The following is a 24,303-nucleotide window of genomic DNA, read 5'->3' as shown; positions in this document are numbered from 1 at the left end:
TCACATTGTAGCGTGTATGTGCTTCACTCCTTTTTAAGGCTGAATAATATTCTATTGTATGGATGGACCACATTTTATTTATCCATTAATCAGTCGATGGACACCTGGACTGTTTCTACTTTTGGCTCTTAGGAATAATGCTCTTATGGATATTCGTGTTGTCATTTTGCTTGGGTAGAGACACCTAGGAGTGGAATTGATGGATCATATGGTTACTCTCTGCTTCACAATTTGAGAAAGTGCCAAACTGTTTTCCACAGCAGCTGTAACATTTTGCATTCCCACCAGCCACATATGAGGATTCCAGTTTCTCCCCATCCTCATCAACACTTGTTACAGTCTGTCTTTTTGATTCTAGCCACCCTAGCAGGGGTGAAGTGGTGTCTCCTCGTGGTTTTGATTTGCATTTCCCTGATGACTAATGATGTTGGGTAACTTTTCATGAGCTTGATTGGTTATTTATACATCTTTTTTGAGAAATGTCTATTCAAATCCTTCACCCCTTAAAAAAATTGGTAGTGTTTTTATTGTGCGTTAAAGATTTCTTTATATATCCTGGGTAGTAGACCCTTATCAGATCTATGATTTGCAAATATTTTCTCCCATTTTGTAGGTTTTCCTTTCACTTTCTTGATGGTGTTCTTTGAAGCACATAGGTTAAGTAATGTGTTACTTTAGAAGTATTTTTTATTTTATTATAAGTAATGAATGCATGATACAAAATTCAAAAGATCAAAGGGAGTGAACAGAAGCTCTCTCACTCTGCTCCCAGAAGCAACACCTGTTTATGGTGACAAGAATTATCGGTTCAAAATATTATACAGCTTTGCAGCCTAGCCCATATAACTCGAATTCAAGTCACCCCGCTGGAATGCTGTGTGACTCTGGCAAATTTCTTACCCCCTCTGGGTCTCGGTGTCTTTATCACATACGTCAGGGATAATAACCCCTGCTCCACAGATAGACTAAAATAACACACAAAGGTGGAACTCAGAAAATGAGAGCTGGTGTTACTACTCACCCTAGAACAAATCTGTTCTGAGGCAAGTTCCAAGTATTTATCAATTTTTGTATTGTTTTATGGCTATGATGGAGTTGGTTCTGATACATTCCAAGAACCCTTTAGCCAAGCACATTGGCGGGGGTGGGGTCTGCCAATGAGGTAAAAAAAAAAAAATGCCTTGAGTGTGTGTGCAAATTTTTCACCTTTGGAGATGTGGGTTTCAACTCTACCCTGGCCAGGAACAGGGTGGGGGGAAGGGTATGGCTCAAATAATAATAATAATGACAGCAATAACAGCATGGTCACATCTATCCTGTGTTGAGGACTTCCCAGCAGCAGGCACTGTACTGTTTAAGTATGTTACATGTACCATCTTGTTTCTCCTTTGTCACAACCCTAGGAAGTCTCTACCATCATTCTTTTTTAATTTTTTAATTAAAAATTTTTTTTTTAGTTTTTATTTTTTGGCCACGCTGCGGCATGTGGGGATCTTAGTTGCAGGACCAGGGATGGAACCCATGCCCCCTGCAGTGGAAGTGCAGCGTCTTAACCACTGGACCGTCAGGGAAGTCCCTCTACCATTATTCTTTACAGAGGACTCTGAGGGTCAGAGAGGTTAAGTAAGCTGCCCAAGGTCACACAGCAATTCAGTCTTTTATACTTTATTAGGTTTTCAAATAGTATCTACTTGGGTATCTTTTTGGGGGGAGGGGAGGGGGTGGGACTGAGGAGTGGGGGTCAGGACAAAGCTTTGCTCCCTTCTCTCTCTTTTCACTGCAGGGACAGGAGTGGGCACAGGGTAGGGGTACGCCATCCCAGCATTTATTTTCTGAAGGACCTGCCCACAGCCCTTCCGGCAGGGTCCAGAGCCAGGTGAAGCTGGGTTCAACATCCTTGGCCACTGTCCCTCTCTGGGTCTCAATTTCCTTAAATGTAAGATGGAAATCATATGATCCCTGTTTTTTCCCAGGGCCTGATAAGGATTAGATTCAATGCCAATCCTACATACGAGTTCCCTGCCCCTTCTGAGTCAGGTTATTAACTGCAGAGAAGGGTGCCAGATATCTGAGGCTGGGTGGTACAGAGGGGACCCTGAGTCACCCCTGCTCTGGCTGAGTGGGTGGAGCTTGGGTGGGATGGCAAATGAGACCATTGAGGACTAAGGCTTGAGCTTCAGGCATCTACAGAGACCAAGCACTGCCCTGGGACCTGCACGTTGGAAGGAAGAGGGCTTATATCCCAGGCAGGGTCGTTAGAACAAAGTCCCTGGGCTCCGCCCTCACGCTGGACGCATGCGGCCCCTCCCTCAGTCCCTTTCCACCTACCCCGGGGCTGGTTTCAGGCTGCAAGTCCTGGGGCTGTCGCTTCCCTTCTGGGGGCCTCCCGGGTTTCCCCTTGAAGCCCAATTATTATTACAAAAGCCGATTCAACTCATTTGGGCGTTGAAAGGCACTTTTAATACGTGTGTGAAGAGGCAGTAAAGTGCAGGAGGTTGGGGTGGTGGGGGGAGGAAAGCTTTGAAGTCGGAGAAGGACAGACGGGGTGCATTTCACCCATGGCAGTGGAAGTTTCCTGCCTGTAAGGTAATGGTGGTAAAAATGATAATAACAATAAATAATGATTATGATAATGGCATTAGATGTTAGAATGAAGGTAAACAGGACCCCGGACAGAGCCAGCCACCAGAGAAGCGTTCAGTAAACGACAGCCACGAAGCAGGTGCCAGTCCTCTCCGACCAAGGGAATGAGGAAGGGGAAACTGAGGCTCAGAGCTCCCCAGGCGGCTGATCGCACCAGCCAGCCCTCTCTGGGCGCCTACTGTGTGCAGCGGGCAGCCGGCCGGGCCGGGTCAGGCTGTTCTCACCCCTCGTCCCCTCCTCCCCCTCCCCCGTCCCCCGCCGGACCTCTCCCACGACCGGGGAGGAAGTGGGAGAAATGGACAGGGAAAAAAAGTTGGGCTGAGCCAACGCCTCCCCACTCCCCACCTCCGCCCCTCCCGAGCCACGCAGACCCTTGCGGGAGAGGACCGCAGAACCCAGGCGTCCGGGGCCGGGACCCCGTCCCGCCCAGTGGCCCGCAGATGGGTGGGGGAACTTGGAAAGCCGGGAAAACAACAGCCCAGCCCGCCCCTCGCCAACCCCTTCCCCCGCTACGCCCCTGGCGCAGCGGGCGGAGGCGACTCCTTTATATAATCTCGGGCGGGCAGGTTGGCTGTTTCATTGAGGGACCCGGGAGCCCAGCGGACCCAAGCAGTCAGCTGAAAGCCTGCCCCCGGGTCCCTTCCGCGGCTGGGCAAACTGAGGCCCGGGGAGAGCCGGCGCCAGGCCCGCGGTCCCCACCCCCTCGCGCCCCCCCCCACCCCCAGCAGCCCGGGCAGCCGCGACCCACGCCCGCGTCTCTCCTCGCAGTGCGCACAGCCCTCCCCGCCCCCGCTGCCATCCTGCCACGCCCCAGGCGTCGGGGGCAAAGCCCGCGCCCCCCCGCACCCGCCTCTGCGCAGAGGCTGGGGGCCTGTTTATCTGGAGGCCCCCACCCCCTCCACCCCGGGGGGCCCGCTCCCCCCGCGCCCCGGGGAGCTCTGGGGCCAGATAAGCTGGCAGGCTGGCACGGCGCCGCGCAGCGGGGCGGAGAGGTCAGAGGAGGGGGGGGCGCGCCGGGGGCGGGCTGGACCCCCCCAACAACTTGACAAAACCTAATAACAGCCCGGTCTCCCCGGCGCAGCGGGCGAAGCCCCACGGGAGGGCAGAGACGTGGCAAGAGGGGACCTGCCGAGCCTGTTCTGGCCTCTGAGGCCGGGGTGGGGGGGGCGGGCTGGGCGTGGGGGGGCCGGCGGCTGCGGCACCTTTAAGACAAGGGAGGACCCCTCTTGCCCTCGGAGAAACCAGGAAGGGAGTCGCGAGCATCATACGGGGCTTTGGCTGTACTGTACAGTTACTGTAGGGGCAGTGACGCCGCCGCCGGAGCGAGGGAGCCGACGAGGGGAGAGCCAGCGAGGGGAGAGCGAGACGCGGACCCCAGAGGCGAGCGGCCGAGGAGCCCAGTCCCAACTCCGGGCCCCGGCCCCGCGCGCCCCGGCCCGGCCCGGCCCCGGCCCGGCCCCGCGAGGTAAGTCAGCGCCCGGCGTAGCCCGCAGCGCGGGGTGCAGGGCGGGGACGGGCCGGGGGCGCTGCGCCCACCCCTGCCCTCTCGGGAAGGGGCGATCCCGGGAGCCGGGGACGTCCCGCAAGTTTCAGAGGAGGGGGTGGTTGGCAGCTGCCCGGAGGCGGGAGGCGCCCTGGATCCCGGGGGCGGGGAGGGGGCGCCGCCCGGGAGTGGGTATTGGGGGCGAAGTGCATGGGCTTGTGCGCCAGCCCCCCCCCTCCGTGCATGGTTTTTCGGGGCTCCCAGGCGCGCGGGGAGAGGGGGAGGGGAAGCGGGGCTGCATTGAGGGTGGGGGGAGCCGGCGTGGGGAGATAGGGGGGCGCGTCGCGTGCTAAGTTTGCAGCTGGGTACTGGGGGCGCTCTCGCCCCCCGGGGGCCTATTCGGTGCTGCGTGCATACGTTGGAGTTGGCCAGGATTGAGCTCCATGGGGGATGGGGGGGAGGGGGCTGAAAAAACAGGGAGGGGGGCTTTGCAAAGGAGGGGGAAGGGGTGGGGTGTCCGGGTGGGCGGGCGCGGCCGCTCGGGCCTCTGGGTATCGTAGTTCCCCCGCGCTTGCGGCTGGCAGGTGGCAGGCGGCTAGGACCACAAGTCCCAGGGTTCCCTGCGCCGGCGGCCCGCCGCGGTCCGCGGGTAGGGGCGGTGCGGAGGAGGGGCGGTGAGCGGCGGGCTGGCGAGCCAATGGACGCGGGCCGATCGCGCGGCGCGGCTCGAGGGCGGGCCCTGCCGGCCAGAGGGCGGGGCCTGGAGCCGGGCTCCCCTTGCCGGGGGCCGGTGGCGGTCCCCGGCTTCCGGCTGCGCGGCCCGCGGGCCGGCCCCCTCCCCGCCCCGGGGCCCCTCCCCGCCTGGTTGTGTAACCGTCCCCAGCCCCCCTCCCCTCAGCCCCCCGCCCCGGGGGGGGGGTCACCCACCCGGCTTTCCCCGGGGAGGGCGGCGGCCCGGGCGGCCTCGCGGCGCAGGCGAGCCCGGGGATGCGCGGCCTAGTGCAGGCTGGGCCCGGGCGTGGGGGAGGCGGGCGGGCGGACCCAGATCCGGGGTAATTTGCATCGCCCTCCCCCCAGCCCGGGTGGGGATTGGCCGCCGGCGGCGGGGGGTGGCGCGGGGCCAGGCTCACTGCCGCCTCCCGGCCCCTCGGAGGGAGCCAGCCCAGCCGCAGCCGCCGCCACCGCCGCCGCCGGGGCCGGGCCCCCTCGCCGCTGCCCCGGGAAGGAGGTAGGAGCCCCCCGCGCGGGCGGCGCGGTGGGGGCCCGCGGGCCGGGGCGGGGGCCGCGCACTGCGGCCGGGGCGGGGGAGGGGGCAGTTTCCTGCCCCCGCCCGGGCCTGACTCAGCCCTGGGCGGGGGGACCGGCCTGGCCCCTCGCCCTGCCCGCGCGGCCGTCCGGCCCCGGCCCCGGGGGAGGGAGCAGAGAGCACCCCTCTCCCCCGCCCGCGCCCCCAAAGCGCGTGACCCCGTCTCCTCTGGCCCGGACACCCCTCCTTCCCCTTGACGCCACCACCACGTGCGAACCCTGAGCCCGGGCAGAGGAGGGGGTGAGCTGGTGGGATCCGGCCCCCTCCCTCGCTCTGCCTCCCTCCCCGGCCTAGGAACCGGCCCCCTCCCCCAGCCCCGGGCCTGGGAACCAGGCAGGGGCCTGAGCTGGGGCCGGTGCACCCCCCGGGGCCCAGGCCTTTGCGGGTCCTGGGAGGCACTGTCCGCGCTGGCTGGCCGGCGGCGAGGGAGTCCGGTGGACCGCGGCAAGAGACTGCTGTCCAACCAGGCCCGGGCACCCTGTGGACACCCACTAAATGTTTGGGGAATATAGCCAGCAGTTGGCGGGGTGGCAGGGGGAGGTAGGCAACTCCTCTCTCCCCTTAGCCAGGCGGCGGAAGTGAGAGAGGTGTTGGTGCCCCTCCACCGGGTGTGCCCACCTGGCTCACCCATGGGTGGCGGGCTTGCTTGGTTTCCCCACCCCCCCTCCCTGCCAGCTGCCTCCCGGACCAGGGCCGGAGCAGGCCCGGCCGGAGAGGGCGTCCAGGATTCCATGTCAGCCCCCCACCCCCACCCCAACAGGGCCAGGGCGTAACCCTGAGTGTGCCGCTCCCACACTGGGGGGCCCTCCCCAGGACCAGCCGATCACTTCCTACTGGCAGAGCTGGTCTTGGGAGAGGTCCGGGGAGTCCAGGCTAGGCCCTGCTGCTGCCCAGGTCCCCGAGGCTCCAGGTAGGGGGGCATTCTCCCCCGAGGGCCACCCCGGGTGGGGCCTGGCACTTATCGGTTGGGCTCGGGGCTCTGTTTACCGCCAGCCATCGCTGTGGAGACGGGAGCCTGGGGGAGAAGGGGGGGCAGGAGCCAGTGGCTGGAAGAGCGAAGCCCTGGGATCCGCATGCCTAATGAAGGAAAGAGGAGCCAACGGGGACACTGAAATTTTAATTCGTGGGTCACTTTGGGGGGGTATTTATTATTCAGTTCTGATTGGCTGACTGGCTGCGTGGTGGCCAGTCAGCACCCTGGCCCGGGCGGGGAGCCACGCAACTCTCGGCAGAGGCCCTCGGCAGCGGCTGCGGGGAGCCCATGCACCCTTTTCTCTGTGTGGGAGACTGAGGCCCGGCAGTGCTCAGCCTTCGTCCAGTGGGGAAGGTTCTCGAGGCAGTAGCTATACCTTATGTTGGCCTTTTTCCTTCCCTTCTTTTCCTTGGAACCCTCTGACCCATAAGCTGGTTGGGCTGGTGGAGGTCCCCGATGCCATGTAAGGAAACTGAGACCAGGAGGGGAGGCCAGATGCAAGCGTGGGGCCTCAGGGGCTTAGAGCAAGGCTCAGAGCGGTGCCCTATGGGGCAGGGAAGACTGAGGCCCTGGGGGAAGCAGAGAGCAGCCCAAGGTCACCCAGCCAGAGCTGGGTCTGACCCTTGTGGTCCTGCCTCCTAGTTTAGGATGTGTCCAAAGTCCTTTGTGTGTTACAGCCGAGGGGTGCCGGCCCACCTGTCTTCCAGAGGGCCTGGAGGTTGACAGCAGGCACCTGTCTGCCAAATGGAGCCTTTGCCCCAAGAGGACAGTTAGGCTCAGAGAGGGGCAGCAAGGTGTCCAAGGTCACACAGCAGGGGCCTCAGCCTCCTTGCCTCCCAGCCTTCTGAGGCAGGCCCTTCCCACCCCATCTGAGCTGCAGCCCCGCCCCTTGGCACCTTGGCCCCTGGAGACTGGCAGGGCTCTGTGTTTTTACAACCCATTATTTCCAAGGAGACCCAGGTCACCTCCCAGAGCCAAGAGTCAGGGCCAGCCCCTCTGAAGCAGAGCTGGCCCGAGGAGGGGGTCCACAGGGGTTTCAAATGCTGGCCCACTTGCTCTGTGACCTTGGACAAGCCCCATGGTCTTTTGGAGCCTGAGCATCCTTCTCTGTAAAATGAGGTGGTTGTGGGTTCCCCCCAGGTACTGCCTGCAGATCCACCTGTGTTCCCTTTCCTTCCCTCCCTCATGGAGGAAGCACCTGGGTCAGCTCAGGACACAGCAGGGATTCTGCTGGAGTGTGTGTGTGTGTCTGAGACACCCCCCCCCCACCTGTCATCTTGTGCTCCAGGCACCTGATAGACCATAAACCACCCTGCAACAGCCCTGGGCAGTGGAGACCAGAGGAACAGGCTTGGGTGGGGGCCACTGTGGTCCAATCTCAGCCCGGCCCTCTGCTCCACCTGAGGTCCACCTCGGGAGGTCACCTCCCTTCTGCCAAACTCAGTTTTGCCATCGATACAATGGGGAGATTACCTTTAGGCCAAAAGTGAGGATTTACTCAGTGACTCCCCAGGAATGTTTGTTGAGTGACTGCTGTGTGGTGTCAGGGCCTGGGGGAGCCCCTCCTGCATCTCTGTTCTGATGCTCTGAGTTCACAGGTGTCAGCTGGACTCCAGCCCTGCCCCAGGCTCCCTGTGTGACCTCAGGCAAACCTCTCCCTTTTCTGAGCTATCACAGGGCAGCTCTGAGGGGGTGTGAGAATAAGCTGTCCTCCCCTCCCCTCCCCACACCGAGGCCCCCAGGGTGGGGGGATTTAGTCCTCTGCTGGTACCTGGGGGCAGTGTGTGTGGTGGGGGAGGAGGGTGGAGCCCTGGGAGGACTAGTTAGTTTGGCCAGATGGAGCCAGACAGATGAACCGTGTTCAAATCCAGCTCTGCTGTGTGACCCTGGGCAAGTTGCCTCAGTTTCCTGGCCTTTGAAGTGGGGCAGTGGTTACAGACCCTGCCTCCCAGAGCTATGAGGATTGATGCTGAGATGATCCAGACCAGGCCCCCGTCAGGCCCCGTTGAGGAACAGCCCCTGCCCTTGCGGCCTGAGTCCCAAGTCTTTGGAGCACCAAAGCGCGGAAGGCGCCCTGCGGAGAATCTGGCCAAAGGACCAGCCCCTCCATCTGTCCCCCCAGCAGGCTGTGGACGGCCACTCGGTGGAAGCGTCCCCACCCACGCCTTTCTGGTTTGACTGGAAAACGACTCGGTCCCACCTCCCATCAGGATGTGTTTGATAGGAGGGAACTGGCTGGATTTGTAGGCACAGGTCACTGGGGCCCCAGTGGGCCAAGCACCCCTTTGGGGTTTCCAGGCCGAGCCATCCACCTGCTCAGGCTGTGGGTGGGGCTGGGGGTGGTACAGGCACCTCCAGGTGACAAACTGGCCTCGGGAGAGAGAGAGCAGTCTGGATGGAAGTCACCCAGGCCTCTCCTGGGCATCTTGGATAAGCCGGTGCAGCCTGAGTTGAGGGCAGTGTAGACACGGATGGGATTCTGTGAAGCCTGGCTTTGGTTACCCCCGGTGACAGGAAGCTTATTCCTTCCACTTCCACTGAGAATGGCTCTGTTCTTCGCAGGGCTTCCTCTTGGAAGCTGGTCTTGGTGTCGGGGCTGTACTTCCTGGCCCACGACAGCACTCAGAGCGTGGGAACAGGGTGGGCCTCAGCCCCACCCATGAGTTGGGGCTCAGATGGGATCCCCATGACCTCCTAATCCCCACCCCCACCAGCCTCCACACACTTCCCACTGGGCTTGCAACCTTCCTGCTTCTGGCCCTTTAAGGCCCAGGCAGGAAGCCCCTCCCCATTTAGGGCAATAAATGGACACATAAAATGGCCGAGGGCCTGTCTGCTGGTATCTGGCCTGGAGGGAGGCCTGGGAGGACAGGCGGGCAGGGGGCAGGCTGACAGCTGGCAGCCAGCAGTCACCCTGAGCCGTTGGTGCCCCCCGCCTCCCGATCAGGACGCTGCATTCCTGTCCCATTAAACCCCGGCCTCGGTACTGGGCCAGGCGGGGATTGGCACCAGGTCGGGGCGGGGTAACCCGTCAAGACCAACCTTGCAACACAGGCTGCCAGGCTGGGAGGGGGCGGGGGCGGCCGGGCACTGGCCTCGCAGCCACACCTGGGCGCCAGACTTGCTGTGTGACCTTGGGGCGGCCGCCCACCCTCTCTGGGCCTGGTTTCCCCCCCACACACATGATGGCTTAGCTTCATCCTGGGGCTCACCACACACTTCCTTGGTACACAGTAGTTGGGGAGGGGGCTGGATTCCTGGAATGACGTTCAGAGGTGAAGTTCAAAGCCCCCAATCCACAAGGGAGGGGGTAAACAGCCTCATTGGGCCTTTGGGGATTGTCCCTGGCACACAGTAGGTCCTGGGCCAAAGTTTGCTAAGAGGATGGGAGTGGAACCCTTTGCCACTGTCACAACCCCTAAGGAAAATGAGACACAGAGAGGTGCTTTTCTTGGCCCAGGTTCACCCAGCTTGGAAATGGAGGAGCCAGGATATGGACGTGGGCTGCTGTGGCAGGTAGTAGGTGTTAGAGGTCCCTTATGTAGTTTCCTTTCATTCTTTCCCTGAGTTGTAGGGAGGGAGGCCTTAACCCCCAGTTAAGCTGCCCGCATCCCTGGACACTCCTCCAGGAAGGCGTCAGGTGGCAATTACCTACCTATCCACTGCTGGCCACCCCCTGAGGAGTGTGGTGAGGAGGGGGAGGAGGAGGCCCGGCCCCAACCCTCACCTTGCACCTGACCTTGGGGACTCTCCAGCCTCCTTCCCCTGCCCCTCTCCCAGGTGCCCACTGCTGGGCCTTTGCCCCTGCTATTTCCCATGCTTGGGACACCTTTCCCACAATCCTAGGGTCCTTCCTGGGTGACCCCTGCTGTTCCTGGGACCAAGTCAGGACGCTCCTGACCTCTCCCTGCATCTCCAGTAGTTGAGAGATGTCAGCTCAGGCCGGCTCAAGTCAGAGCATCTGAGTCCCAGCCTGGCTGCCGGTCTGTTGTGTGACCTTGCCCTGGTCTTATCACCTCCCTGAGCCTCTCCTCATCTCTAAAGCCCAGGGTCCAGTTCTTGAAAGTTCCAGGGCACAGAGGAGGCCCCCTGGGAGGGCAAAAAGCAGGCCTGGGTCCTTGCTGCCTGCTGCAGCGAGTGACCCTAGGTTAGATTGGAGGTGGGACTGGCACGGTCCCCTGGTACTGGGTGTGCCTGCCAGCCAGGTGGGCGGGGCTGGGTGTGGGCTCTCCAGCACATAGCTCTTTGGTCTTTGGTTCCTCCTGTCCTTTGCTGCACCCCTACCATGCACTGCCCAGGGGAGGCCGGGGGCGGGGGATGGAGGGTGGCCTGGGAGCAGCCCAGAGGGAGGAGGGCGCCCCACCTCCAGCCCAGGAAGAGCCTGCCGAGACCTGCCCCTCGGCCGGCCGCCGAGTCAGCATCGAACGGCCCCGGAAATCCCATGGGGGCGAGTGTCGGGGTGGAGCTGTGATGAAACACGGGGCCCTGGGTGGGTGCGGGCCTGGGCTCAGGGGACCACTGGCCGTTGAGGGGGTGAGGCTTCCTGGAGGAGAGAATTTTCGTTGGCTCATCATTACCGAGGAAACCGCCACGTGTCAGGGCACCTACTAGGTGTCAGGTGCCAGCAGGGCCTTTTAGAGCCAGGAAGGGAGCCACAGGGCTCTCCTGGTGAGACGGTGCTGTGGCGCACAGTGGGTGCTCAGTAATAGGTGCTTTTTGCTGCCTGGACCCCACGTGACTTCCTTCTCCCACCTGGCAGGGTCTTCCTCTGCTTTCTTAGAAGGAGGGCCCTGAGAGGCCCCGGGTAGGGGGAGGGCAGTGGCCCCGGGTGTGGCAGGCAGGTGGCGTGTGTTCCTGGGGAGAGGGCTGGGTCAGTTTAGTTTCCAGGGCCAGGGAAGGGGCTGTGGCTGGCTGGGAGGTGTCGGGGTGGGGAGGGTTGGGGGACCCCCAGCCTCTTGCCTCTGTCAGGTCCTGGATCAGCCTTGCTGGGTGCCCTTGGCCTGGATTCCAGCTGTCTCTGGGCCTTGGTGTTCTCATCTGTAAATGGGGGTCATGCTACTTCCCTGGGGCTTTCCTTGGCTGGTATTGCCCCAGGCCCTTTGGGGGAGGGTCTCAGATGACTATATGCGGGAAATAGAGGCCCCAGCTGGGAAAGGACAGGGGCGCGGACCCTCAGACCCAGCCCAGACCCAAGGGCTGCCCCACACAACAGGCTCTTAGCATGTGGCCCGGCTCCTCCAGCTGGTGGAGACTCAGGCCCAGGGCTGGGTACATTGCCCCAGGCCAGGTTCAAGGCCAGAGCTTGCTCCTTCCCAGCCGAGTGGCTTCCAGCAAGTGGGAGCCTGGGCAGCTTCACGCTTGAAGTAACGATGTGCCAGCGCCTGGTCCGGTGGGCTCGGTGCCGGTGGGAAGGCGGGGGTGGAGGGGCCATGGCAGGGGTGAGTCACTTGGACCAATTCAGGTCTCGACCTAGAGGCCCCAGGAGGACCCCTGAGGGGACACTGGCAAGCAGGGCCAGGGTGGCCATCTTGGCACGTTGGTGGCCCGGATCAGAGGAGGGGCGAGGAGGGGCCGAGGCCGGTCTGATCCGGAGTCCCATCTGCCCACTCGCTCCCTGGGGCCGGGAGCCAGACGGCAGATGGTGGCAGGGGGTGGAAGCCACCACAGGGGGCTCTGCTGAGGCTTCCCGTGGCCGAGCCTGGGGGGGGGTCGCGCCCCCATCCCCATCCTCATGCTCCCAGCAGCCACATCTGAGCCTGCCCCGCCACCCACCACGGGCTGGTGGAACAGAGGCGGGAGCTAAGCAGCTGGTGCGGTCGGCGGGAAAGAGGGCGGGCGGCGGAGAGAGGCGTCCCGGGAAGTGTACTGGCCGCCTGCACGCCACACAAAGGCCTCTGTGTCGGCCGCAAGGCCTGGACCCCATTCGCAGGGCGGCCCTGGGTCGGGACAGGCCTACCCTGGCCTTAGGGCTGACCAGACCAAACCCAGCTCCCTTGCCGGGCCAGCCGCCTGTATCCCACTAGAGGCACAGTGGGAGGGATCTGTGTTAGAGCTGAGCTGGGTCACCCAGCTGAGGGTCCTGGGCTCTTTAGGAGGCTGAGGAAGGCCTGGTTCAGGCCCTCTCCCCAGAGACACGCAGAGGCTCTGGCCTGAAAGCAGGCTGGCTGGGCCCAGAGGAATGTGGGTTTTGTTGGGTGGCTTGGGGCAGCCGGGGGCTCCCCGGAGAGGGTGGAGGGGTGGGGACAGAGCCAGAGAGTTGCACAAGCGCCCAAGTGGGTGGATGAGTCACAGCCCAGGGGAAGGCAGAAAATAGGAGGCAGGGGAGAGGGGTGGGACAGAGTCCCCCCCATGGCCCTGCTTTTCCAAAGGCTTCTGCCCATTTGACAGATGGGGAGACTGAGTCCCGGAGAGTGGCAGGGCCTTGTCCCGGGCTGAACAGTGCAAACAGGGTGGCCCAAAAGAGAGGGGCTGGCCAGGCAGGAGGTGGGCAGGAGGCCCCTGTCTCCCCACTCTTCCTTGACAGGGTCAGCTTGAGTGGGCAGGGAGGAGCATCAGGCAGTGGCCTGGTTTCCCCCAGTTACTCACTGTGAGGGCCGAGCCACGTCCTAGGGGTTCCACAGGGCAGGAAGGGGTCTGTCCTGCAGAGTCACTGCTCCACCCCACCAGGGCACGCCCACGGCCCTGATGACCCTGGCCAGATCCCTGGGTCTTGACCTTACCCCTTCCTGCTGACTCAGAGCCCCCCAAGAGAACTGGGCCCGACCAGGAGAGAAGGTTAGGGAGGCCGAGGGGCTAGGCAGGGATGGACAGCCATGCTGGTTGGATATTGACTCTTGGGTTAGTTGCCCTGGGTTTGAGTTGAGGTGCAGCCATGGGGCCCTGGGGCTTCCTGAGCCTGAGCCTCATTTTCTCACCTCTGCGGTGGAGACGGTGCTGCCTCTGGGACTGCTGGGCGCTCAGCCAGGGCAGCGCACGGTGGGTGCCTTATGTCACCGCTCTGGCCTCCTAGAGAGGGCATGGGCAGAATCCCATGTTCAGATTCATTAGGAAACAACTTGTGTTGGGCATTTATTGAGCACCTTCTGTGTGCTCCCACGCCACTTCAAATTGTCCTTTGGACGGGCACTCCCCTCTCTCGTAAAGCGGGGAGGGGGGCCGGTGTTCATCTCTGAAGCACCCAGTTGGGTTTCGCCAACGTCCTCTCACTTTGATGATGCAGAACCAGCCGTGGACCATCCTGGTTCAGAGCTGGGGAAACCGAGGCTGGGCGGGGGGAGGTGGGGCGGGGATGTGGGGGCACTACTTTCTGAGGGCCTCGCAGCCCAGCCAGTTGGCCCGGCCCTCCCTGTCCCTCACGACCTACCCTTCCTCCCCGGTGCTGCAGGTCTCGGCGCGGAAGATGGCCGGCGGCGTGGACGGCCCCATCGGGATCCCGTTCCCCGACCACAGCAGCGACATTCTGAGCGGACTCAACGAGCAGCGGACGCAGGGCCTGCTCTGCGACGTGGTGATCCTGGTGGAGGGCCGTGAGTTCCCCACGCACCGCTCGGTGCTGGCTGCCTGCAGCCAGTACTTCAAGAAGCTGTTCACGTCGGGCGCCGTGGTGGACCAGCAGAACGTGTACGAGATCGACTTCGTCAGCGCCGAGGCGCTCACGGCCCTCATGGATTTTGCCTACACGGCCACGCTCACCGTCAGCACAGCCAATGTGGGCGACATCCTCAGCGCCGCCCGCCTGCTCGAGATCCCCGCTGTGAGCCACGTCTGCGCCGACCTCCTCGACCGGCAGATCCTGGCGGCCGATGCGGGTGCCGATGCCGGCCAGCTGGACCTCGTAGATCAAATTGATCAGCGAAACCTCCTTCGCGCCAAGGAGTACCTCGAGTTCTTCCAGAGCAACCCCATGAACAGCCTGCCTGCCGCCGCCGCCGCCGCCTCATTCCCATGGTCCGCCTTTGGCGCATCCGACGATGACCTGGATGCCACCAAGGAGGCCGTGGCCGCTGCCGTGGCCGCCGTGGCTGCCGGCGACTGCAATGGCTTGGACTTCTACGGGCCTGGCCCCCCAGCTGAGCGGCCCCCGGCCGGGGACGGGGATGAGGGAGATAGCAACCCAAGTCTGTGGCCAGAGCGGGATGACGACGCCCCCGCTGGGGGCCTCTTCCCGCCCCCCGTGGCCCAGCCGTCCACCGCCACACAAAACGGCCACTACGGCCGGGGCGGGGAGGAGGAGGCAGCCTCGCTGTCAGAGGCGGCCCCGGAGCCGGGCGACTCTCCGGGCTTCCTGTCAGGCACGGCCGAGGGCGAGGACGGGGACGGGGCCGATGCGGACGGGCTGGCGGCCAGCACGCTGCTGCAGCAGATGATGTCGTCGGTGGGCCGGGCGGGAGCGGCGACGGCGGGGGACAGCGACGAGGAGTCACGGGCGGATGACAAGGGCGTCGTGGACTACTACCTGAAGTACTTCAGCAGCGCCCACGACGGCGACGTCTACCCGGCCTGGTCGCAGAAGGTGGAAAAGAAGATCCGGGCTAAGGCCTTCCAAAAGTGCCCCATCTGCGAGAAGGTCATCCAAGGCGCCGGCAAGCTGCCGCGGCACATCCGGACCCACACGGGCGAGAAGCCCTACGAGTGTAACATCTGCAAGGTCCGATTCACCAGGTGAGCCGGCGCCACCGCGGCGGGGAGCAGGGGGCGGGGGGGCGGGGGGGTGCTTCCTGGGGGGCCCTTTGCCCCAAAAGCAGCCACACAGGGACCCCCTGCCCCGCTCTGCGCGAGCACGCTCACACCCTGCCTCCGCGTGCGAAAACAACACCGCACCCTGCCCTGCAAGGGTGCCTTGTCCATCGGGGCACTCCCGACCCCCATGCGCCTGTCTAGAGAGCCTGGGTGGGCGGTGCCGCGCAGGCCCTAAACAAGGTGACCACAAGAACGTAAAGCGTGCCAGGCGGTGCCGACCTGCGTGAGGCTGGAAGGGAGGGCCCAAGGAGTTGCTTTTCTTCTTTTTCCCTGGGTGGTTCTTCTCATCCCGACTGGAGCATTTGGGCCTTGGGAAAGGGCGACAGCCCCACTGGGAACAGGGAGTTCTGGTCGTTATGTAACTTTGAAGTCTTCCGTGAGCCCGGGGAACTTGCTTCATTCAGCCAATGTTTATGGAGTGCCTGCTGGGTGCCAGGCCCTGTTCTAGAAGTGGAGGGACAAGCCAAAATCCCCGTGGGGTGACGGAGCATGTGCGAGATAAAACCGCAGAACTGATAACACTAGTTGGTGGAAAGTGCCAGGGAGGAAAAGAGCAGAGAACAGGGTTGGGGTGCGGCTGTAGGTGCTGCCTTAAACAGGGAGGCTTCCCCGAGGACTGAGAACTGAAGGAAGAGAAGGAGGGAGCTGTGGGGAGAGGGAAAGGGAGAGGCAGAGGGAAGAGCCAGTGCAAAGGCCCTGAGGCCAGTTCAGCTTAGGGAATCACCACAGCCAGTGGAGGGAAAAGGGCACGGGAGCCGTTGGGCTTGGTCCCTGGACAGGAGGAGTTTGAGGCCAGGCTGGGGGAATTTTGCGATCTGGTCTTAAGAGTCCAGAGGTGGCAGGCTGGGCCTTGTGGGCCAGCCCAGTGGGGGCGGGGGGCTGGTGTGCGGGGGCCTAGCCTCAGCATCACCCCCTACCCTCACCAGCCCCGGGGTTCCCCCAGCCACACCCACCCAGGCCAAAGAAAGGGGCCATTGTCCCAGCTTCCCGGCCCTGCCCTCTGGGGACAGGATCTGGGAGCTGACCCCCGGACCAGCACCTGGGCCCCCTCCCCAGCAAGTCAGGAGAGGAGGGTGTGGCTGGGACTCCAGGGCCCAGGAGTGCCAGGCAGGGGTAAAGGGCACTGGCCGGGAGGCAGGCAGCTTGGTGGGTGGCCTGGCTCCCCCAGTTTGGTGAGATCGGGGTGCCGGTGGTCCTAGGGGCCTCCCTCTTGCTCCAGATGTGGGGATGGTGGACTGGGCTGGCTGTGGGTCCTGCCCTCAGGGGTCTTGGATCCTGGGAGGAGCAGCCTGGTGGAGGCCCAGCAAGCCAGAGCCTGGAGAGGTGACACCTTCCCCCACGCCCCCACCCTCAGCCAGGCTCAGTTTCACCTTCTGGCCTGGGGCTCTCTTGGCCACCCCACCCTCAACCCGGGGCTGATCTTGTTTGCCGTTCTGGGAAACTGAGGCATAGAGAGGGCCTCCAGGCCAGGCCTCTTCCTTCCAGGTGCCCACCTGGCTCCTCTCTGTCCCCCAGGGCCCCAGCCCCCGCCCCTCCCTCCAGGCTGGGGAGCCCAGGGGCCCCTCTGAGTCACACTAGAGAGTTGAGTAAGCAGGGCCTGTGGCGGCCGGGGCTATAATTACCCAGGCCGGGGCTTGAGGTGATGAAACTGGGGCTTCCTCCACCCCCACCCCACATTGGGACAGCCCCCAACCCTCTGTGCAACTCAGGGCAAGTCACTTCCCCTCTCTGAGCCTCCAAGCCTCAGCTAGGGACATCTCTGTAGAGATGCTAGAACAATCCGAGTCCCTCCTGTTCCTTCTGTGACCTGGCCCCAGGGTCTGAGTGGGGCAACTGGGATACCAAGTTAGCCGGCTCCGAGGAGGCGGGGTGGGGGGTGGCGGGAAGCGCCTGGCCATTGCCATCCTCTTTCTGGTAACAGCTCAAGTTAATCCAGGGAGCGATGAGTTTGTTGTGGCCCAGGTTCTGCTGGCTCACGTGGGGGTGTAACGAGGCCAGAGAATAGGCAGGGGGTCTGGTTGCAAAGGGCCAGGTCTTGATCCTCAGAACAGTAAGAAGCCATAGAAAAGTTAAGCCAAGCAGGGACACCAGCTCTGTGGGAGGTGCCAGAGGGAGGGACTTGGGACTGAAAGAGCCCAGGGGGAGGGGGGGTATAGGCCTTTGTCTCGGGGTTGGGAAAGATTTCCTGGAGGAGGAGGGGCATTTCAGGTGGGGCTTTGAAGGATGAGTAGGAGTTTATCAGTCCTGGCAGTGAAGAAGCTCTCAGTCTGGTGGGCATCAGAAGGGAGAGACTCCGAGTGACTCAGTGGAGCATAAGAGTCTGCAGCAAGGAGCAGGTCAGATTTTAGCCAGAGCTCTGGAGGCCCTGGTCCCTGCCCCTGCCTTGTGGATTCCAGGCAGGAATCCACCCCCATCACTATGGACCAGCATAGTACAATAGAAATATCATGTGAGCCACCTCCGTGACTCTACATTTTCTGGCAGCCACATTTTTAAAAAGTAAAATAGAAACAGGTGAAAGTAATTTTAATCATATTTTTACATAATCCATTAGTTCTATTTCAATATGTGATCAATAAGCAAAATTATAAATGAGATATTGTACAGTACATAGAGCAAATGAAGTCTTCAGAATCTGTGGTGCCCTTTGCACTTCTTGCGCATCTCACCTTGGACCAGCCACATTTCAAGGGCTCGGGGACAGAGCAACACCTGGGCCATAGTCACCCCAGAACTGTTACGGTGACCAGCTTTGTGGGCCAAAGGCCCCAGGCTGAGCCAGATCCACACAGTTCCCTGTGGGGTGAGATGGGCATGGAGGGGCCCTGGAATCACACCCAGTCCCTGCCTGTTTTCAGGGCTCACAGTCCAGTCAGGGAGACAGATGAGAAACAAAGGCGGTGGCATGAGGGACCGGCGTTGAGGGAGTCTGGGAGGGCCTCTCTGAGGAGATCATGTTTGGGCTGAAATTCAACTGTAAAGATTTGGGAGGGGAAAAAAGTACTCCAGGTAGCCAGAACAGCATGTGTAAAGGCCCTGAGGTAGTCTCATAGTTATCAGCATGTTGGGGTGACAGCCAGGAAGCCAGTGTGGCCAGAGCAGAGTGAGACAGAGGTGAGGGGAGATCTGGCAGGAACTGGGGGTAGGGGGTGGGGTCCCTGGGGTGGGGACTTGGTTACCACTGTGACCAGCTGCCCTGGATTTTCAGTGACTGAGGGGTTTCCCAGGACACAGAACTTTCAGTGCTAAAGCCAGGACAGCTTAACCCTCTCTGTTACCAAATACTCCGGCATTTCTCCTTGTTCCCTGTAGCATTTTCAGTACCTGGAACAGGGTCTGGTGTGCAGCAGGTGCTCAGTAAATGCCTGTAGTGTGAAGCCATGCACCTGCCACTGGGCAGAGCCCCAGGTGGGAGGGAGGCCTGTTATCTTCCTCCTCCTATGCATAAGAAAAGGGTTTCAGTGGGACTTCCCTGGTGGTCCAGTGGTTAAGACTCTGCGCTTCCACTGCAGGGTGCATGGATTTGATTCTCTGGTTGGGGAGCTAAGATCCCGCAGTGGGGCCAAAAAAAAAAAAAAACCCAAAAAATTGGGTTTCAGAGAGGTTCAGCCATTTCCCCGTGGCCACGCAGCGAGCGGGGTCCAAGGCCCTTTTCACACCTTCGTGGGTTCCTTGGTGCTGTTCTCAGAATGGGCACCCGCACCCCCTTTCCCCGCAGGGGCGCCCCCTGCCGCAGCCCACCTTTCCGCGAGGGTCCCGGTTTCCCCGTGCTGAGGCTGGCGGGGACGGGGGGGGGGGGCTTTCATCCCAGGCAGGGGCCCGGCCGGGCGCCGGCTGACCCTCGGCCCGTCCACAGGCAGGACAAGCTCAAGGTGCACATGAGGAAGCACACGGGCGAGAAGCCGTACCTGTGCCAGCAGTGCGGGGCGGCGTTCGCGCACAACTACGACCTGAAGAACCACATGCGCGTCCACACTGGCCTGCGCCCCTACCAGTGCGACAGCTGCTGCAAGACGTTCGTGCGCTCCGACCACCTGCACAGACACCTCAAGAAGGACGGCTGCAACGGCGTGCCCTCGCGCCGCGGCCGCAAGCCCCGGGTGCGGGGTGGCGGGCTTGGGGGGCCCGACCCCGCCCCCGCCCCGGGGGCCCCTGTGCCGCCCGGCGCCCCTGCCCCGCCCGGCTCGCCGGATGCGCGGCGCAACGGCCAGGAGAAGCACTTTAAGGACGAGGATGAGGATGAGGACGAGGCCAGCCCCGACGGCCTGGGCAGGTTGAATGTAGCGGGCGCCGCTGGGGGAGGCGACGGGGGCGCCGGGGCCACCGCCGATGGCAGCTTCGCGGCCGGACTCGCTTGAAAACCAAAAAAAGAGAAAACAGAAACCCGAGAAAGAGAGAGAGAGAGAGCAAATCACCCACCACCCCCAAAAAACACAAAAAAAGAAATCTATCTATATACAGATATCTATATCTATATATATATATATACAGATATATATATATGAAGCGTCACAGAATCTAGGGTAGTGCTTTTCTCAGATTTTTCTCCTTCATGATGTTCTCTCCCTCCACGGGGACCCTCGCCCCACCCCACCCCCAGCCCCGCTTGCCCCCCACCCCGTCGATGGCTTTCGGGGCTCAGCTTGGGGTTTTTGTGGGACACGAGGATTCTGAGCTCCCCGGGCGCCCCGCGGTTCGGGGTCTGGGGTCCCATCGGAGGCTCGATCAGGGCCCCAGGTCCCGGCAGGGGTGAGGGTGGTCACGGGGGCGTGGGCCGGGGACCGGGGTGGGGGGGTGTCTTTTCTTTTCCTCTCCCTGCCCCGCCCCCGCTGATTTCTAGAGTCTTTTGAGATAAGACCTTAAAAATGATTTGTGTCCGCTGTGAGCGGACGTTAAAACGGCCCCATCCGCACCCCCACCCTCCTTCCTCAGGGCACTTCCGAAGTGGGGGTCTCCCCCTCCGTCTCCCCGACTGCCTCCCCGCCTCCCGTCCCTGCCTGTGGTCCCCCGGATCTCCTGGCCACCGCGACACAAATCTATTTATTTCCAGGCGTGGAGAAAGGGGAGAAGACGGGGAAGTGGGGGGAGGGCACCAGAGTGACTCCCCAAGGGCCCCCGCCGCTTTCCTTCACGGCACTTACAACCCGGCGGGACCTGCGGGCCGCCACTCAGGGCGCCTCTGCCACCCCCGTCTTGGTCCCCCGACCCAGGCCCACCCCAGACCCCATGAGACGTTTGGAGATTCGAAACTTTTTGTCTTCACCCTCTCCCCTTCCCCTAGCCCTGTCCCGATTTTTAAAAGCACTTTTTAGATTTTTTTTTCTCTTTTCCTCCTTAAAAACAAAATTTATATATAGATATATATATATATAAAATATACTTTTCCTCAGAGGAGCAGGCGACAGTGTGGGGTGAAAGAGCCAAGAGCAGAGGGAACGCAGGGTCTCACGGTGGCAGGGATGTGGGGAGCGAGAGTGTCCAGAAGTTCCAGTGTCACAAAAGCAATAAAAACAAGATTTTACAAAAATGAAAGGAAAAAAAAAAAAAACAACAAGACAACCAACCACAAATAGAAGTCTTGGCACTTTGTAACAGAACGGGTACTACACTTTATCTTAATTCTTAATTTAAAAACATGTTTACAAGTTGCAACCAACTTCTATGAAAAGTCAAAAAGACAAAAAAAAAAAATAAGAGAGCGAGAGAGAGAGCGAGAGAGAGAGAGCGAGAGAGAGCAAACAGAAATTCCTAAAAGTCGATTTATTTTTGTACAAAATAATAAAAAAAGAAACCCACCACAGACGTAGAATCCACTTCTGTTCCCCGAGGTGAGAAGGGGGTCAGGAAGTCACGGGTGAGGGCGAAGCCTTCTGAGGTATTTGTACTTTACCACGGGGGCTCGCCTTGCAGGCAGGACTGCGGGGTTTTTGTGTTTCTGCCGTGTCCCCCCCAGCACCTCCCCCCACCATTCTGTCCCTTTTTGGGTTCTAATTTGGAGACGTCTCCTCACCTGCTAGCCATACAGTGGCCACCTGTGTCCGCGGGGACCCTCCTTACCGACTCCCCAGCTCAGGGATGGGCCCGAGAGAGGGCTGGCCTTCCAACCAGCCGGAGCAATCCCGTCTCCCTGCCCTTGTCCCCTGACCCTTGCTGTCCCCCTACCCTCCAACATGGCCGCCCTTCCTTGTGGCCACCGAGGAGCTGCCATTTTGGATACGCCATCCCCACCGAGGTGGGTGACAGGGGGCCCCACCTCCAGGGCCTTACTCCACCCCCCACTGCACCCCTCTTTTTACTCAAAGGCACTGACTGTAACCTGGGGGCTGGCACCCGCCTCCCCCCAGCCTCTGGCTCCCCAAAGGCCCGGCGTTGACCGAGCCACAGGCCACGGACTGGGGCCAGGGCTGGGGAGGCCGTTTTGCCAGAGGCCGGGGCACCCTCCTCCCCCCCACCCATCCCCCGTCGCATATGCAACCCTAGTGTGGGGCCCTGTAAATAGACGCTCTGCTGAGCGGAGACCCTTCCTCATCAAAAGCCGGAGGTGTGGGGGGTGTCCCCGCTCCCTGCCTCTAGCTGCTGGCCCGTCACCCCATTCCCCTTGGTTCTGTGACAGACCCCATCTCTTTCTTGTTTTTAAAGGGAAGCTTTTAAAGAAGGCAACTTTCATCATTGTTTCTACAGGACAGTTTTTTGTTTCCTCCTGCTCCCCCCACCCCTGAGCCCGTCAGCCCCCCAGATGTCTCAGGACCCCCCCTCCTGAGGGGGGTGGCAGGGGAGCCCAGGGCCGGGTGGGCCCGCCCACTCCCCAGCATCGTGGGGCGAGCTCTCTCAGAACCACCCGTGCAAGCCGAACAGGGAGCTCGAGTGCCCAGGCTAGGGACCTGCACCCCTACCCCACCCCAGCTCCCAGAGAGGTTCCCTGAGGGGACAGCCCTCTCCCCCACTACCCACACACCCCCTCGCAATAAAACCAACTGAAAAATCACAGCTGTCGTCCTGGCCGGGTGGGGGGAGACCAGACTTGGGGGATTAAGGCCTCTGGGACTACAGCGGGGGCAAGGGCTGAACCCCCGCCGAGCACACTTTAACACAAACCTCCTCGGGAATTGCACTAAACCCCTACCCCTAGCTCTGCGCTCAGCTTCCGCCAGCCTTGCCCACCCACTCCGCCTTAACCCCTCTCCTGCTGCCCACCAGCCCATCCCCGGGGGCCGCAGCATCTGCATGGGCCCAGAGCCGGGACCCCCGCCCTCCCAGCCCAGGCCCTGCCCCCAACTCCGCGCAATCACATACTGTATATAGACGTGGATCAATTTTATTTTTATTCTTTAAATTAAGGTCGTGATAAAGTGTTGCCAAAGATACTGCTGAATTCTCGCGTTTCAGGAAACAAACAAAAAAAAAAAAAGAAAAAAATTTGAGGGGGAACGTGCTGACTGGTCAGAAAGGACACAGCAAAAAGTTTTTTTGTTTGGTTGTTTGGGGGTTTTTTTTGTGGTTTCTTTTTTTGGGGTGTTTTTTTTTTTTTTTTAAACTGCCTGGTACAAAAAAAAAAAGAAAAAAAAGAAAACAGCGAAATTGTTATTTCCATCATCTTGGTGAAGCTGCGTGAATGTGTGTGTGCGCTTGTGTATGAGTGAGGTCCAGGCGGGGGGAGCTCCAGGAGGGGGCTCCGGCAGGGGTAGGGGGGAGGGTGTCCTGGGACGGCGGTGGTGGGCCAGCAGCATGGTGGGGGCCAGAGCCCTCACCTGGAGCGGTCGCCAGCCTGCAGGACCCGGGAGAGAGAGATTAGCACCCCTGCTGCTGCCCCCCAGCCCCCCACCTTGATCCCCACCCCGCCTTTTGAGATTAGGAGAAAAAAAAAAAGGCAAAAAAAAAACAAACCTTAAAAACCAGTGAATGTAAAGTGCCGGACCAGGCCCAGCCTGACAAGAGTGTGAGTCTGGACCTGTGCCCAGCCGGGCTCCCCTGGGCCATACCAAAGTCTGCCTCCCGTGGGCGGCTCACCCAGGAGACCCCTCATGGCTATCCTGTCTTGTCACCCTGTTTGTACGTGGCTGTCCCTTTGCTTCCTTCCAAGGGGGAGGGTGTCTTGGGTAGGGAGGAGGGGTCCCCCAGCCCCCTCAAGAGTCTTCTGGGGAGTCTTTGCACTACTGAGACCCATTGTCCGTGGAGGGAACGGCCTCGTGGCATGTGATGGGACAGAAGAGGCAGGGGCTCCTTCAGGACCAAGGCAGTCCAGGTAGCCAGGATTGTAGGCGGCAAGAAACGGAGAGAGTGAAAGGAAAAGCAGGAGAAAAAAAGTAAAAATCAATTAAAAAAAAGCAAAAATCCTATTTTTTGAGAAAGAAAGATATTTATATTTGCAGTTTTATTTTAAAAAAGTTATTTAAGCTGAGGAAGCAGCCTTCCTGGAGTGGGGATGTTGGCTGGCGCAGGACGGGTCAGGGCCTGGGGCTCGGGCACCCCAGGAGCCATAACCTCAGAGTAAGACTAGCTCGCACTAAATATATAGATTTACACGGGGGGTGGGGGGCAGGGCAGGAGATGGAGGGGGCTGGGGAGACCTCCATCCCCTGGCTGGGGCTGCCTGAAGGCTGTGGCCAGGGGTCCCAATGCCCAAGGTCCCCCCTGCCCCACCCGGGCCCAGACATGAGGTGCCTTGGACTTTGGGGGGCCAGGCCTGGTGGAGGGGGGCGGGGGTGGCGCCCACCAGGGGCACAGAGCACAGAGCAGACATTCCATAGACTGTATTTGAGAGTCTTTATAAGTGTGGGAGATTTAAAAAAAAAATTGATAAAAATGCACTTTTGGGGGGTGGGGAGGGAGAAGCTTTAAAAGTAATAAAAGAAACAAAAAAAACAAAAACAAAAAGACAAAAGATGATGAAAAACCAGACAAAAAAAATCATTTTTCTTGTACATAAAAAACCACTAAACGCAGCCTGTTACGACCGCTGCTGCCTCATTTGCCTGATTTTGATGTTCTTTGTGTTTTGTCGGGGGGTGGGGGGGGGAGGCTGGGGAGCGGGGATGGAGGGTTCGGGGGGACCCTTCCCTGTGGGCTGGGCCCCTTGTCCACACCACTCCGGGCCTCCCTACTTGGGTTCCAGGGAGAGGACTTCAAACTCAGTCTGACCCTTCCTCCCAGGCCTGGGAG

At 60.8% G+C, this 24,303-nt stretch overlaps 1 protein-coding gene across 3 annotated transcripts; it reads left to right on the top strand.

The window, feature by feature from the left end:
* Positions 1 to 3,473: 3,473 nt before the first annotated feature.
* On the top strand, positions 3,474 to 22,429 carry ZBTB7A (zinc finger and BTB domain containing 7A). Of its 3 annotated transcripts, none has more exons than XM_082622466.1 (3): positions 3,474 to 4,108; positions 13,790 to 15,066; positions 19,001 to 22,429. In XM_082622466.1, the coding sequence occupies exons 2-3, from the start codon at positions 13,805 to 13,807 to the stop codon at positions 19,500 to 19,502; spliced, it is 1,764 nt and encodes a 587-aa protein (XP_082478592.1). In that variant the 5' UTR covers positions 3,474 to 4,108; positions 13,790 to 13,804; the 3' UTR covers positions 19,503 to 22,429. The 3 variants fall into 3 exon arrangements, with proteins under 3 accessions (XP_082478592.1, XP_082478594.1, XP_082478593.1); XM_082622468.1 differs by lacking the exon at positions 3,474 to 4,108 and adding an exon at positions 5,165 to 5,354; XM_082622467.1 differs by lacking the exon at positions 3,474 to 4,108 and adding an exon at positions 13,307 to 13,380.
* Positions 22,430 to 24,303: the final 1,874 nt, after the last annotated feature.

Source organism: Mesoplodon mirus, assembly GCF_964341445.2.
Source record: "Mesoplodon mirus genome assembly, chromosome: 5".
Classification (NCBI taxonomy): Eukaryota; Metazoa; Chordata; class Mammalia; order Artiodactyla; family Ziphiidae; genus Mesoplodon; species Mesoplodon mirus.
Note: the sequence above shows the minus strand (reverse complement) of the source record. Positions and strands in the feature narration are given on the sequence as shown.

Coding starts and splice junctions, on each gene's coding strand:
- ZBTB7A (XM_082622466.1), top strand. CDS start 13,805: ATGGCCGGCGGCGTGGACGGCCCCATCGGGATCCCGTTCCCCGACCAC. Junction 15,067..19,000: donor TGCAAGGTCCGATTCACCAG/GTGAGCCGGCGC, acceptor GCCCGTCCACAG/GCAGGACAAGCTCAAGGTGC.